Source organism: Bos mutus, chromosome 8, assembly GCF_027580195.1.
Source record: "Bos mutus isolate GX-2022 chromosome 8, NWIPB_WYAK_1.1, whole genome shotgun sequence".
In the NCBI taxonomy this organism is placed as follows: Eukaryota; Metazoa; Chordata; class Mammalia; order Artiodactyla; family Bovidae; genus Bos; species Bos mutus.
The window spans coordinates 39,422,811-39,437,013 of record NC_091624.1 but is presented as its reverse complement, the minus strand read 5'-3'; the positions used below and the strand labels follow the sequence as shown (position 1 = coordinate 39,437,013).

General features: G+C 50.8%; 1 protein-coding gene and 1 non-coding gene across 2 annotated transcripts in view; one reads left to right on the top strand and one right to left on the bottom strand.

Moving 5' to 3' along the window:
- The window catches only part of EBF2 (EBF transcription factor 2), a 220,796-nt gene extending 218,928 nt beyond the window's left edge, over positions 1 to 1,868 (bottom strand). Inside the window, exon 1 of the mRNA XM_070375498.1 lies at positions 1,375 to 1,868. Coding sequence (XP_070231599.1) covers positions 1,375 to 1,505 — 131 coding nt within the window. The 5' untranslated portion in view covers positions 1,506 to 1,868. The remainder of the gene's footprint in view (positions 1 to 1,374) is intronic.
- Positions 1,869 to 13,811: 11,943 nt separating this feature from the next.
- LOC138989018 (U6 spliceosomal RNA) lies at positions 13,812 to 13,918 on the top strand. The gene has a single exon (XR_011465264.1). It is a non-coding gene; the product is annotated as a U6 spliceosomal RNA (small nuclear RNA).
- Positions 13,919 to 14,203: the final 285 nt, after the last annotated feature.

The following is a 14,203-nucleotide window of genomic DNA, read 5'->3' as shown; positions in this document are numbered from 1 at the left end:
GAATCCCCCATCGGACTGCCTGCTTCAACTTTAACAATTACTGGATCGGGGAAAGGAGGAAAGTAGAGGAGGTGTCTTTTGAGAGGTCGGCTAAGGGACTGCGCCGAGGCACCCGCTCTGCGGTCCTGCCTGTTTTCCCTCGGCCCGCAGCCCAGCGAGTCCCCCAGACGGCTAAGAAAGCCGCCGCTGCGGTGGCGAGCCATCTGCTCCAGGACACTGGCGCCCCCGGGCTGAGGCAGAAGGGAGGGAGCTGCCTCCCGTCCGGGTCTCCCGAGCGAAGCGACTTTGGCTTCCTCTCCTCCAAGGGTGGCGGCCCGCTTCGCTCTAACCGGGACACCTGGAGTCCTGGCCTGGACAGGAGTCATTTCTCCGCGCGGTGTCGGGACTTAGAGAGGGTTGGCCAGGAGAGCCGACAGAGAGGCTGCAGTCATGGGAAGAAGTTCGTGGACTCCAGGGCGTTAAAGAGCTGTCTCCCGCAGACAAGGTCGTGGAGACCACACATCTCAGCTCCATAGTGGTGATGCAGGAGGGGAACCAGAATGTCTTCACGGGGTGGCAGCCTAGACAAGGCGTTTCCTACCCCTGCACAAGGATGCTCAAAACAAAGTCAACTTCAGGGAGTCGTATAACTAGAGGCTTGTGATCCCTGAGCTTGCCTCACGTCTCCTTTCCTCCTTTCTTCCCTCTGTGGTTCCTTCTACTGTTACTCCCGGTCTTTTCTGCTTAGTCTCTTCTCCCCTCCTCACCCCCGCCTCTGTGCGTATGGTCCACTCTTTTATTTCTGCGCCCTGACCCTCCAGCCTGCCCCCTCCCTGGGCGCCCGGGGGATCTGCCTTCCCCGGCAGGCGCGCTCCGGCTTCTCCGGTTCCTCCAGCCGCCGCCGCCATCTGGCCGTGGGCTCCGGGCCTCCAGGAATCGCCCGACAAGATGCGGGAGGAGAGGCGCTCTCAAGGAGCGAGACGAAACCCGAGAGTAGCCGGGAAGCCGGCTCTCCTCCGGCGGCCGCCGGTCTGGTTCCTCACTCTCCTTTCCTGGCCCGGCCCGCCTGCCAGGACTGGGGACCAAGCTGAGAAGCATCAGATACTACTTTGTTATTTTTCCTCCCAAAGAGTAGTCTGCGGAGAAGGAGTGGGGGAACCCAGGCAGTTCAGAAACTCGAGTGTTGGCGGAGGGGTAAGTGTTCCCCTAACAGCAACGACCTGCCGGCCGGAGGGTGAGCCCTAGCGCGCGGGGCCAGGGCGACAGATGCGGAGGAGAGAGAACGAGCGAGAGCGAGACCAGCGATGGGGATGACACACGGAGACAGACAGTGAGAGCGAGAGAGGGAACAGGCGAGAGATCGCGAGCAGAATCACTCTGCGGCCGTCCCATTACCTCTGCGCCGCGACATTGGCGTCCACCACGCCGACGTTTCGGACCCAGGACCTGACCGAATCCATCTCGGCGCCCAGCGATTTCTCTTTTAGAGCTGGTCCTCTTCCTAAAGTATCTTGGATCCCAAACATTTAAAAAGTCTTATCTACTGTCGCTTTAAAAAAATGAGTTACAACGCTGTCCTTGCTTTTTCCCAACGTTGCCACCAAGCCGTCTCCTCCAAAAGCAATCCAAGAAACGGGATCAAGTGCTCAAGTTTGAGTCTCTCTTGGGGGAAAATAAAAAAAGATAACCTGTCCTTTGCTTCCACGCGTGAGGTGCGGGCTGATGTAGCTAAAGTTTGAGTTATATCCTTCGCAAGTTCAGATCTGCCGCCTCAGGCCCTCCGCCTTAGGTCGCTCGCATCCTTCCAGTGGCAGCGCTGCCTCCAGAAAGTGATCACAATTTTGAAGCATCACCTGTTCTGGGAGAAACAGGAGGAGATTGATGGCTGCCTAATCTCTCCCCTTCCTCCTGGTCCCCCACCCCCCCTCCCTGCTCCTCCCCACCGCTCCAATTTAAAAAAATTAAAAAAAAATCCCCAACAGGATCAGTAGTATAAGAAAGGGGAAGACCCGGAGTCGAGAGGAGGCGGTGGCTGCGAACACTGCGGAGCCGGGTTACAACCGCGCGCCTGCCCCATGAATGGGTTACTACGGCCCCAGGCCGCGGGAGGCGGAGCCGAGGCCCGATTAGGAGCCTCATTTGCATGGACGCTCGGGATTGGCCGGCGCTGGGCAGGCCTGGTCGACGTCCTTAGGCGGCGCGCGCCGCGCTCGGCGTTGCCTGTAGTCCGGGAGGTGAAAGGGGACAGAAAGCTGCGGGCGCTGAGTCTTAGACCGAACCCCGTGTGTGTGTGTGTGCATGAGATGGGGGCCCGCAAGTCTTGCCCTGAAGTCGGGTAGCCTGGCCCTGCCGGCTGGTGCGCGCCGGATAAGTCTGGTCACGGCAGCTGGAAGCTTCAGCGAGCCTGCCTCTAAATGCGGACTTTCGTAGCCTGCGGGAGGCGTATTCATTCCCAGGGCTGCTTGGGTTCTGTGTGCAGGTCTATGAAGAAGCGGAATGTGACCACATGTACTTAATGTTTTGTGCAAACGTTCCCGAGAGCAACCCAGTTCCCCGGACGGGCTCTCTCGAGTCTCCTGGAGTTACTTGGTGACACTCATTTTGTGAGCGGTTTACACGTTAAAAGACAAGGATATATGAATGAAAGCGGAGCGGGGTCGGGGGTGGTGGGAGGGGGACGAACAAGGCTCAAGTGCTATTCAAATAAATAGGATGTCGGGGGAAATGGTCTGAGCGCTAAGGAAAATACCCCCCGGCGGACGCGAGCCGGAGTTGCACCCGGTGCAGATGAGAGATTGCTGACAGATCGTGGCAGGCTGAGTGCGAGAGCTGCCCGGCGTTTGTCCCGGGAGCTCCCTCCAGTCCCCATTCCCTCCCGCCGCCACCCCCACCCCCAGTTCCGAAGCCCCCGGGGGCCAGCAGAGGAGCTGCGGGGAGGCAGCGGGGCAGTTGCGGAAACTTTGCCCAAAGCTCGCGGTCGCCACGGTGCTGGCCGCGCGGGCTGAGGGCCGGGAGGCGGCGGCAAGCTCCGCCAAACAGCTGAAACCGTAGAAGGCTTTTTAACTACGCCGGGCAGCTCGCGGTGCCTATTAAAAAAAAAAATCTTCCTGGCTGGGTGTTATTTTCTGGCTTCTCCTTTTGTATTCTGATCTGTGCATAGATCTGCTGCTGAAATCTAGAACACCAGCGCGAAAACAGATTTGAAGACAATGAATGCAAATCTGTGCTCAAAGACCATCTGCCGTGGAGGAGACAAATCAGCTGTTCCGCACAGTTCGAGCGGCTGTGCCCGGGCCTCCCAGCCTCATTACCGAGAGGGCCCGGGCTAAAGCCTGGGTTTCATTCTGGAGACTTCCCCACCCCACCCCTCAACACACACTTAGGACGCAAACCTGAGTGCGCCTTGACTCCCGACGAGATCCCTTAGGTGTAGCTGATCGCTCACAGTTGAACTGCGAGAGTTTGCCGCTAGAGGACACAGCACCTTTGCAACTCGTTTGCCTGGGAGGACAGGAAGCTCGCACTTTTCAGAAATGCCGCTCTCCTGAGAAAGCTATGGATCTGCGCCTCCACGCTACGCCCAGAGCAAACAGCGACCTGACTGAGTGGACCGAACGCACTCTGGAAGCGCAAGGGACTCTACTGCGAAGATTCGCTTGAAAACCGACGCGGAGGGGGAGAGGGTGCGCGGAACCTCATTACACAAACCCGGATCCCGGGATTGGGGTGGTTGATGGTGTGGGTAGGGGGACCATAAAGCTTGTGAAATCCCCACCTCTGGTTTTTGTCGACTGTGGCACCTCCACCCCAGGGCTCTGGATTGGTGTCCTTGGACGAGAAGGGCAGGGGTGAAGGGCGATTGGGCATAAAAATATGGAACTATGGAACTGGACTGTTGCAAAAGCCAAGTAAGATGTCCAAAGAAGAAAGGAGGGTGGGCGGAAAATTTTGTAGGATGAAACTTACTTCTTGTTTCAGCTGTTTTATGCAGATTTTATGGTTGATTTCATCCCTGCAAAAACTAAACACCTGGAATCTTCTACCCCGGCCCCACTCTCTTTGTAAATTTCTCAGAACCTCAAGTAACCACCCCCCCCCATCTTCATCCTCGGTTCGTGCCCAGAGGAGCCAACGAGCTCCTTGGCAGAGAGTGTTGAACAGAACGTGAGGCCCTCAAGACTTTTGGAGGAGGCCGGCGATTTTTTTTTTTTTATCCCCAGGGGGTCTCTGACCTGCAGAGTACCAGAAAAGGTACGGAGCGCAGCCTCTAGGGACCCCGAGGCAGCAGAGGGCCCGGACCTGGCCCGGACCTGGCCCGGACCGTCTGCCCCTGAGGCCCGTGTTGGCTGGGGTTAAAGGGCAGACCCAGGGTCGAGGACACTGGCTCTTCTCTCCCGCACCAGCTGCTACCCAGATTATGCCCCTCAGGAAGCGAATGAATTGGTTCATTCTCCCAGGTCCCTGCTGCCCGCCCCAAACCAGACGACCCTGCAAGGCGGGCGCCCCCACCTCACCTCCCAGAGACAAGTTCAGGGGCCTCAGTCCCCAGCCAGGAGGCCGTTTTAAAAATCGTGGCCCCGGAACCCTGACCTGGGTGTACCGGGGAGCCGCTCCGCTCCTCTCCGGCTGCGCTAGAGGTGCCCTCCCCGTCACCGCGGCGCGGGGCTTTCGGGGCGAACGGTAGTCACGATGCTGCGGGCCCTGTGGGCTTCGAGCCACGGACAACCAAGTTCCCTCTAGGCTGGGACCGAGTTCCCTGGCTAGCGCAAGGAGAGTGGTAGAGGGGGCACGGAACTGAGAGAGCAGCCTTGGGCCCAGAAAGGCGGCGCTTCAGCCTTCGGGAAGCAAGGAGCATTTCTGCCACCCGAGTTGCCGTTTAATTAGGTCTGTGTGGGTTTGGGGAAGGGGTTGGCGCAGAGTCGGCCACCCGCGCCGAGGAGGAGCGCTGGTTAACGATGGAGTGAGCCGCGCGGTGGCTGCGCCCGGAGGGTCTCTCGCATCTCGATGGCCTCCGGCTACCCCCGAACAAACCACCTTTTCGAACACGCCACAAAAAATCCGCCCTGAGCCGCACGGAGGCCCGACAGGCTCAGCTGCGGCCCGGGGAAGCCCGGCCCGGCGGGGGTGCGGAGCCCACGCGCGCCTCCGGGGCTTGGGCCAGCCAGCTTCGTTCCGCCCCTTGCCGGGGTCGAGAAAAATCCAAGATGAACATTATTAAAATTCTTCCTGACCATCTAGTTACACAAAACCAAGGTCGGGGTCGTGGTATTCCGTCTTTCCCCTTGTCCCCTCCTTTGTTTACTCTTCCCAAGAAACCCCCGGGTGTTTCCCTCCCCCGCGTTCAAATTTCACATCTGCATCTTGGTGCGATACGTTCAATTTCCTCCCGATTGGTTTTAAGGCCGGTTTCCCCCGTCTCTTTCTCGGTCCAGTCTCCTGGGCGCCGCGTCTCTCCTCCGGGTCAGAGGTTCCGAGATTTTTCTTAGAAAATTGCTCTCTGGGCCTAGTTCTAGTCCAGCATGGCCCAAAGATGAAATTGAAGGTGTGAGAACACCCCCCCCCCCCCGCCATCCCCACCCCCTCCACACACACAGAGCCCGATCTTCACCCCCACCCCTAGACACACACTGGGCGCTTAGGTCTAGCAACCGGACGAACTGAGCCTTACTAGTTCCCAGGGAATTCGATCAGCAGGGTCAGTCTGGGTTTTATAAATGTAAAAAAGCAGCACTCTCCGAAAACCTCTCTTCGGACGTGAATTTTCCAATTTGTTTGCTTTAGTTAACACCTTTGATTTTTATTTGTCTGAGTAGAAATAGATTGGCTCACTCTGAACCCTGACAATATTTAGCTCACAATGCTTCGTAAAATAATTTTTTTAAATACCCAACTCCACTCCCCCCTCCCCAGTTCAGATTTCAACTCTGCATCAGTTAAATATCCAAATCCACCAACTCCACTCCAAATTTCTTTTTGAAATTGGACTTGAACGCTTCATAAATGAGAATTCCCCGGGGTGGGGGGAGGGGCAGGAACTACTGTATTCACGAATGTGCTACAAATATTTCAGGACTCCATCATAATACCAAACAGAGCCCTTTAAAGACAATTTGGTAAAAATTTAGATTCTCTTCTTGATTTATTTTTTCAGAGTGAAAGGGATTCCAGCGGGAACAGCTGCAGAAATACTGAGGCGACGAAAAACACTTTTTAGACACACGATGTGACACCCAGGCCAGTGAAAACGGACTGAAGGAGTCAGAGGGCTTTATCCTAACATTCGACAACTCCAGAAAGTCACTTCCTCATTCTCTCCTCTTCTTTTTCTTCCTCTTCTTTTCTCTCCTGCTCTTTCACCCTCTCAGAAATACCCTTCCCTCTCGTTCTCTTGTTCCGGCCGTGCCGAGCGAGCGATGGAGCGGAGTCAGAGACGCGGAAAGGTCAGCAGAACAAATTTTCGAAGCAGAAGACGCGTTTGGACGTTTGGAGCGCAGACGTCGGAGCAGGGTCCACTGTGTGTGTGTGTGTTGGGGAACAGGTGATCCACAGAGAAAGAAGTGCCTGTTGCGGCCTCCACGCGCACCTGGGGACCCGATTTCCTGGGTGGATAGGGTGGCGTTTGCGTCAAGCCCGGGTTTGAGGCTGTGCTGGGGTAAGCCAGCCGTTTGCAACCCCTTTAGGAGGAAGCTGCGCACCAAGGCGGTGGCGTCTCCGTCACCTCGGAATTAAGGCGAATTGACCCGCATTAAGAGACCCAATCGAGCAAGTCTCCCGCAGAATAGGGCTGAAAGGAAGATACAAACGAACGCAAGGGGGACGTTTACCCAGCACTTCTGCGAAGCCAGGCACTTTCTCACCTTTAAACTTGACGGCCACACTTTAAGACGGACCTATTTGCCCCCACTTTACAGTTGAATGAAATGAGGATGGGAGGTGACAAGTGACATCTCAGCTGATAAGTAGGGAACAAAGACCCCTACTGATGTCCCACTTCTAAGGCAACACAATGGTGAGCAACTTAAGGCCTTAACACAGAAAAAGTTCAGTGGGACTCTTTCCGGCCCTTTTTTTTCGGCTTCTCGATTTAGTTGAGGGAGAAAGATAACATGTGCTCCTCCGAAGCGACCCTCGCTCCCCACCCCCCACCCGCGTCTTTTCCTAATGGTCCCAGCACCGCCCCCCTCTGCCAGCCGGCAGGGTAAAGCCCTCGAGACCCGCCAGCTCCCTCTCCGCTCGCCGCGGAGGTGTGAGCGATGTGTTGATTATTCATATTTTTGCCGAGCTTACCCTCCACCGCGGCCGCCGGGCCGCATCTCACACGTACACTCACGTACACACTTGTACACACGCGCTCCGCGGCCCTGACCTCGCCCTGTGCTCTGCGCCCGCGGGCATCGCGACCCCCACTCCAGGGACCCCCTCCTCGATCTGGTGTGTGTGTGTGTGTGTGTGTGTGTGTGTGTTAGTCGCTCAGTCGTGTCCTACTCTTTGCGATCCCATGGACAGTAACCCACCAGGCTGCTCTGTCCATGGGATTCTCCCGGCAAGAGCTGTGGAATGGGTAACCATTTTCTTCTCCAGGGCACCTTCCCGACCCAGGGATCGAACCGGAGTCTCCCGCATTGGGGTCAGAGCCACCTGGGAAGGGGAGGGGTGAGCAAAAGACTCCCACTCCCCACTCTGCGCAAGTCACCTCTTGCTCCAACCTCCGAAACGCACATTTGGCTTCCGGATCCAACTTTCTTCCCCATAATACACTTGTCTTCCCAACTCCCCATCCCTACCCCCGCCCCGGATTGCGTGTGAGGAGAGGGGGAGTGGGTACAGCTACAAACATGTCACCAGTCAGAATATCATTCCAGTCGGCACCAGGCGATCTCCTCTCACACACACACCTCAGCGTCACCTCCACCCACACCACACACCTCAGTGGCAAGAGACAAAATCGGGAAAAGGCAGTTGGGTACAAGGCATGCTTTCACGTTGTCTTTAACGGTGTAAATAGGACTTCTAGCTCTAGGATCTCCTCAAATGCTGCCCGAGGGCTAGAAATTCCCATTTCTGGCTAATGCGAACCCCTCCGCATCTCCCTAGAGGTGGACACGCATTTCAGGGCGGCGGGGTTCAGGGTTAGGAAACTTCAGAACAGGCTGGGAAAACAGCGAGCAGACCGGGCCGGGCGGCTCGTCCCACCCTCGAAGGGGCGACAGAATTTCCACTTACTCTGGTTTCACGGAGGAAATCGAGCAGGGGTCAAGTTGCTTAGAGGGTGAGCAGCGGGGACTGTCTCGAGGGCCGGGAAGCGCCTGAACAGTATTATGAGCAATGGCAGCTGCGCCCGATAGGGGGCGCTGGACTAAAGGCAGTAAAACCGTCTCGAGTGCCGCACTTTCTGCAGCTCTGACGCGGGGCGAGTTGGGGCGCTCCCAGGGACCGGGGAGCCTGGTAGGCTGCCCTCTATGGGGTCGCACAGAGTCGAACACGACTGAAGCGACTGAGCAGCAGCAGCAGCAGTGTTTTCTATGGCTTCCCTGGTGGCTCAGCTGGTAAAGAACTTGCCTGCATTGCGGGAGACCTGGGTTCGACCCCTGGGTTGGGAAGATCCCCTGGAGAAGGGAATGGCTACCCACTCCAGTATTCCGACCTGGAGAATTCCATGGACAGAGGAGCCTAGCGAGCTACAGTCTATGGGGACGCAAAGTGGTCCCTATGGGGGATGCAGGATGAAAAAGGAGAAACCCTTCTGGCTTTGGTGTCCTCAGACCCAGATTAGAGCCTCGCATTTGCTAGTGAGGTCTTGGGCATTTGATCCTTCTCCTAGGGGCCTCAGTTTCCTAATCCGTAAAATGGGAGTGTTATTCCTTTGACCCTCAATTTCTTTATTGGTAAAATGGACCTATTTCTTTCCCCAGGGCTTCACTTGCCTTATGGACTAAAAGGTAGCTTAGGTGAAAGTAGCTGGCCCATAGTAGGTGTTCAATAAATGCCTTTTTCCCTTTGCCAACTTCATCGGTAAAATGCGCAGGACGATATTGGCTCATTGTACGTCACTAGGGCCTGTGAGTCTCCTGTGAGCGTGGTTTTCACCCACCACCCCTCCTGACCCCACCCTTCCTGTGAGCTCCTTGAGCAGGATTTCGGACTTGCTTTTCTTAGTTCCTTGGCTCGCGCCGGCTGTTCCCTACAGTGGGCGCTATTTTTGTTGCTGTTCGTTTGTTTGTTTGTTTAACATGGAATTATCTCTAGCAAAGTGCTTTGGAACCTATCTGGTGCCTCCGGGTGTCAGAGGGCCTGGAAGGCTCGATGGGGCCTTTCCCCGGGGAGGGGCTGGGACTTACTAGGAATCTGCGATGGAGACCCAGCGCTGCCATTTCCGCAGCAGTGGGCTGGTCGCACCCCGAACGCGAGCGCGGTTGGCTATGGGGCCATTGCAAGCGGGCAGGCGTGCTGGAATCGCGAAAACCTCCAGAGAATTGAAGGAAAATGCAAGGAGTTCTGGAAAGGTCCTTCCGTCGGGGTGGCCATCACCAGCTGATTGATGGGGAGCTGGGAGCCCCTCCGCGCGCTGCGCGCTCCGCAGGGAACGCGGCTCTCCAAACGCTGTGTGCTGGTCTCGGTCTCCGTGGAACTGAACTCCCGAATAGCGCTTCCTATAATCCGCGTTCAGCGAAGCTGACCAGGGAAGACAAGAGGCTAAAGAAACCAGACGCAGAGAGCAGAAAAGGAGGGGGTCCGGGGGAGGAAAGAGGTTCTGGAAATTTTATATCCCATAGTACTAAAGCCTCCTAGAAGCTCCTTATTAACTGCACCTTTTATGCAAAAGCAATGCATGTTTAATGCAGAAAAAAATATGCATAGAAACAAAAACAACAAAAGAAATTCAAAACCTCGTCTAATCAAACTAACAAAGACTGGTTGTTCATATTTGGGTGGGTTTTCTCTCACCTTTCTTTCTGATTTCTATATACTGATTTGTAGCTTTTCTGCTCATTTAATATAGTATATTTTCCATACAACTAAATATTTTCCTACAGTAATATTTTCCTAGTAATATTGTCATACTATTTCATTTTCCAGAAAAGTTACACTATTAATTGTTCAACCAATTGCTATTGTTGAACATTTGTTATTTCCGATTTTTCACCATTATAAATAACACTGTGATGAACATCTTTGTAGATTTTGCTTTTCACATACTATGTGAGATAAAGTCCTAGAAGTAAAACTGCAAGATCAAGGGTTATGCATTTTTCTTAAACCTTGATACAGAGTGATAAATTGTCTTCTTGAAAGACAATATTTACTCTCTCCCTGCCCCCACATTCAGTCTTGCTCAATCCTGGAAGTTATTTTCTTATTTTAAAAATTTGTTAATTTGATAGATTGCAAATGTCTTTTGGTTCTTTTATTTGAGATTTATTTATATTTCATGAATTTCCAATAAGGAGAAATTAAATTTCATTCATTTTTTTGGCCACTGCATTTTGGGGTGTTGCAATTTCCTATTTTATTAGGATGTTGCATTCTAATTCATCATGTATGTTGCAAATATTTCCCCCAGTCTTTGTTTGCCCTTCATTGTGTTTATGGTAATTTTTTGGTGGCAGATACAGATGTAGTTAAAATTTTTTAATGTGCAAGTAATAAAATAGCAGTAACCTAAGTTATAAAGACACTTAAATATCTGACATAACAAGAAATCTGAGGATAGATGGCCCCAAAGTTAGGGGGTAGTGTTGCTTAGTCACTAAATCGGGTCCAACCCTCTGCGACTCCATGGACTGTAGCCCACCAGGCTCCTCTGTCCATGGAATTTCCCAGGCAAGAATACTGGAGTGGGTTGCCATTTCCTTCTCCAGAGAATCTTTCTGACCCAGGGATGAAAGCCATGTCCCCTGCATTGCAAGTGTATTCTTTACCACTGAGCCACCTGGGGTACCACTCACTAACGCCATTAACTACCTGATGTTTTTGCTCCTTATCTCGCTGTCGTTTGCATGTTGAGTTTTCAGTCTCATGTTTACTGCTTTTTGGTAATGAGATGGTTCATACAGTAGCAGACTTCCATAGCAAAAAGTCAAGGCAGGAAGCAAGAGGAACAGAGGTACCACAAGTTTCTGTCCCCTTAAAAGCTTTTCCAGAAACACCCTTTATGTCTCCTGTATTAGAATTAAGTTAAATGATATCCATGGTCAGATAGGTAGCTGAGAAAGCAAGTATCCATTTTTCCATCCTCTATGTGACAGGCCTCAGAGATGGGAGTTGAAAATGGCAGTCGGATTAGGCAATCAGTTGAGCCCACTACAAATAAAAGTGTCTTTAGATTATATGTAGTTTGGGACTTACGTGGTGGCCCAGTGGTTAAGACTCTGAGCTTCCACTGCCAGGGGCACAGGTTCAATCTGCTCTGCCTACCCCAGGCCATGGCCTAAGTAAATAAATTGTATGTAGTTACATCCATCCTTTTTTTTCCATTATAATATCCTCCTTTTCTCATTGCCAGGTAATCTTTCCCATTCTAAGATAATTTAAATATTGACCTATATTTTTATATAATTTCTTTTCCCATTAAAAATTTCCCTAAATAAGTAGATGTGTTTGTTGTGGTCTTGGTTCCACTTTCAACAATAAGGACCAAAATCTTAGAAGATGAATTTGAATATAAGTTTAGTTGTAGATATATTTAAATTTTAATTCACTCATTTTATTCAAAACATATTTGCTATTTATATATCAACTATATGCCATCTGGAATTTATTTTGGTGTACATTATGAGGGGGAAGTTAAACTTCTGTAACCAAATGGTTAGGTGTACCAATAGCATTTATTACATAATCCGTATTTTTCCCAAAATGTGAAACGTCACTATATTTTTAAATAAATATTGAGACTTTTAAATTGGAATGGAAATGTAGATTGATATATCTAGAAACTAGGAATGCATATTTTACTTTCTCAGTTCTCTTTGCATAGTTGAATTTTGTGTTCCAGCTTGTTTTTATTCCTCACAACTATTTCAGCTTACGTCAGCAGTGCACCAAAAACTTGGTATTATCTAATTCTCTAATGTTGGCTATGAAGTTTCACCTCGCTGTTGTTGTAATATGCATGTCTTTGATTGCTCCTGTGGCGAGCATCTTTTCAGATACTTTTTAACCATCTGGGTCTGCTCCAGTGGCTCATTTTCCCACTGGGTTCTCAGCCTTGGTGGTTGTTGTTGCTAATACTTCTTGCTGCTGCTATTGTTGCTGTGGATGATTTGCAGGAATACCTTGTCTGCCAAGATGTTATCCATCGTCAGTTTTAAATGTCAACAAATATTAACTCTGAATCTGTCACTGGTCATTATTGTCACTGTTGTCCTGTTTTAAATAGGAATGTGTCCATTTTGTGTTTTAGGGTCTTATTCAAAAGCTCTTTCTGGCCCTTAAGTTCACAAAGACATACTCCTACATTTTGATTAGAGCTTTTGCTTTCCTATTTACATGCTTTAATAGGGTCTTTTTGCCTTTTCATACTGTTCATGGGGTTCTCAAGGCAAGAATGCTGAAGTGATTTACCATTCCCTTCTCCAGTGGACCACGTTTTGTCAGAACTCTCCACCATGACCCATCCGTCTTGAGTGGGTCCGTCATGCCTACATGGCACGGTCATAGTTTCATGGAGTTATGTAAGGTAGTGATCCATGTGATCAGTTTGGTTAGTTTTCTGTGATTGTGGTTTTCATTCTGTCTGCCCTCTGTGGGTAAGGATAAGTGGCTTGTGGAAGCTTCCTGATGAGAGGGACTAGCCATGGGGGAATCTGGGTCTTGCTTTGATAGGCAGAGCCATGCTCAATAAACCTTTAATCCAATTTTCTGTTGGTGGATGGGGCTGTGTCCCCTCCCTGAAGTTTGGCCTGAGGCCAAACTATGGTAGGGGTAATGGTGGTAATGATGACCTTCTTCAAAAGGACTTATGCCAGCACACCACGGCTCCCAGAACTGTTGTATTCAGTGCCCCTGACTCTGCGGGAGGCCACTGTCTATCCACACCTCCGCCAGAGACTCCTGGACATTCACAGGCAAGTCTGGCTTAGTCTCTTTTTTTTTTTTTTTTTTTTTGCTCAGTCTCTTGTGGGGTCACTGAATATTCATTGGAAGGACTATTACTGAAGCTGAAGTTCCAACACTTTGGCCACCTGATGTGAAGAACTGACTCACTGGAAAAGTCCCTGATGCTGGGAAAGATTGAAGGCAGGAGGAGAAGGGGATGATGAGGATAAGATTGTTGGATGGCATCTCCGGCTTGATGGACATGAGTTTGAGCAAGCGCCGGGAGTTGGTGATGGACAGGGAAGCTTGGCATGCTGCAGTCCGTGGGGTTGCAAAGAGCCAGACACCACTGAGCAACTGAACTGAGCTGAACTGAACACAGTCTAGATTTTGTTCTCTCTGTTTAAGTGAGCCATGAAAATGTGACGGTTATATTGTAACATGGTAAGAAAGAAAAGTGTCCCAAATTATTTGGGACAGAGCTTCCTTTTTGTATGTGATGTAATTTACAATTCCTTCCAGGAAATAATTAGCACTCTTGAGCAATTTTTGGAGAACTTTTACTGGAGGTCAGGAGCACCTTCTAACTTGTGGACCTTGAGAGGAATCTGGTAATATTAACTGGCACCCCTTTATTACAGTACCCACCATTTTCTATCCATTTCTCTGCCAAGAGACAAGCTTTTGAAGTGACTGGCTCAGGACACTATTCCCTCATGGCAGATTTGAAATACAACTTCGACATGGGCTGGTAATAATTTTTTACCAGTAAAGTTTCTTTGGCAATAGTTGATACAGTACTCACTTCAGTAGCACATGCACTAAAATTGGAATGATACAAAGAAAATTAACATGGTCCCCGCTCAAGGAAAACAGTTGATACCATCTTCAGATCTTCATTTAGATACATTTCTCAGTTGACCAACCTATATCTTTGAGCAATTTTTTGGGGGAGAAATGATATGTGGATTTTATCATTTTTGTAGTAATATCACTGGCACCATTACAGTTCAGTTTGATAATAATCCCCAAGTATTGTTTAGAATCCTTTCACACAATGTTGATATTAAGTGTTGACTTCCAGTACATTCTCTACTCCCATTGTGATGACAGTTGTTTAAGAGTGTCATTTTCCCAGTGTCTTTACACTGGTTCATCCAATTTCTCTCTTTCTCTTTAACTACAAGTT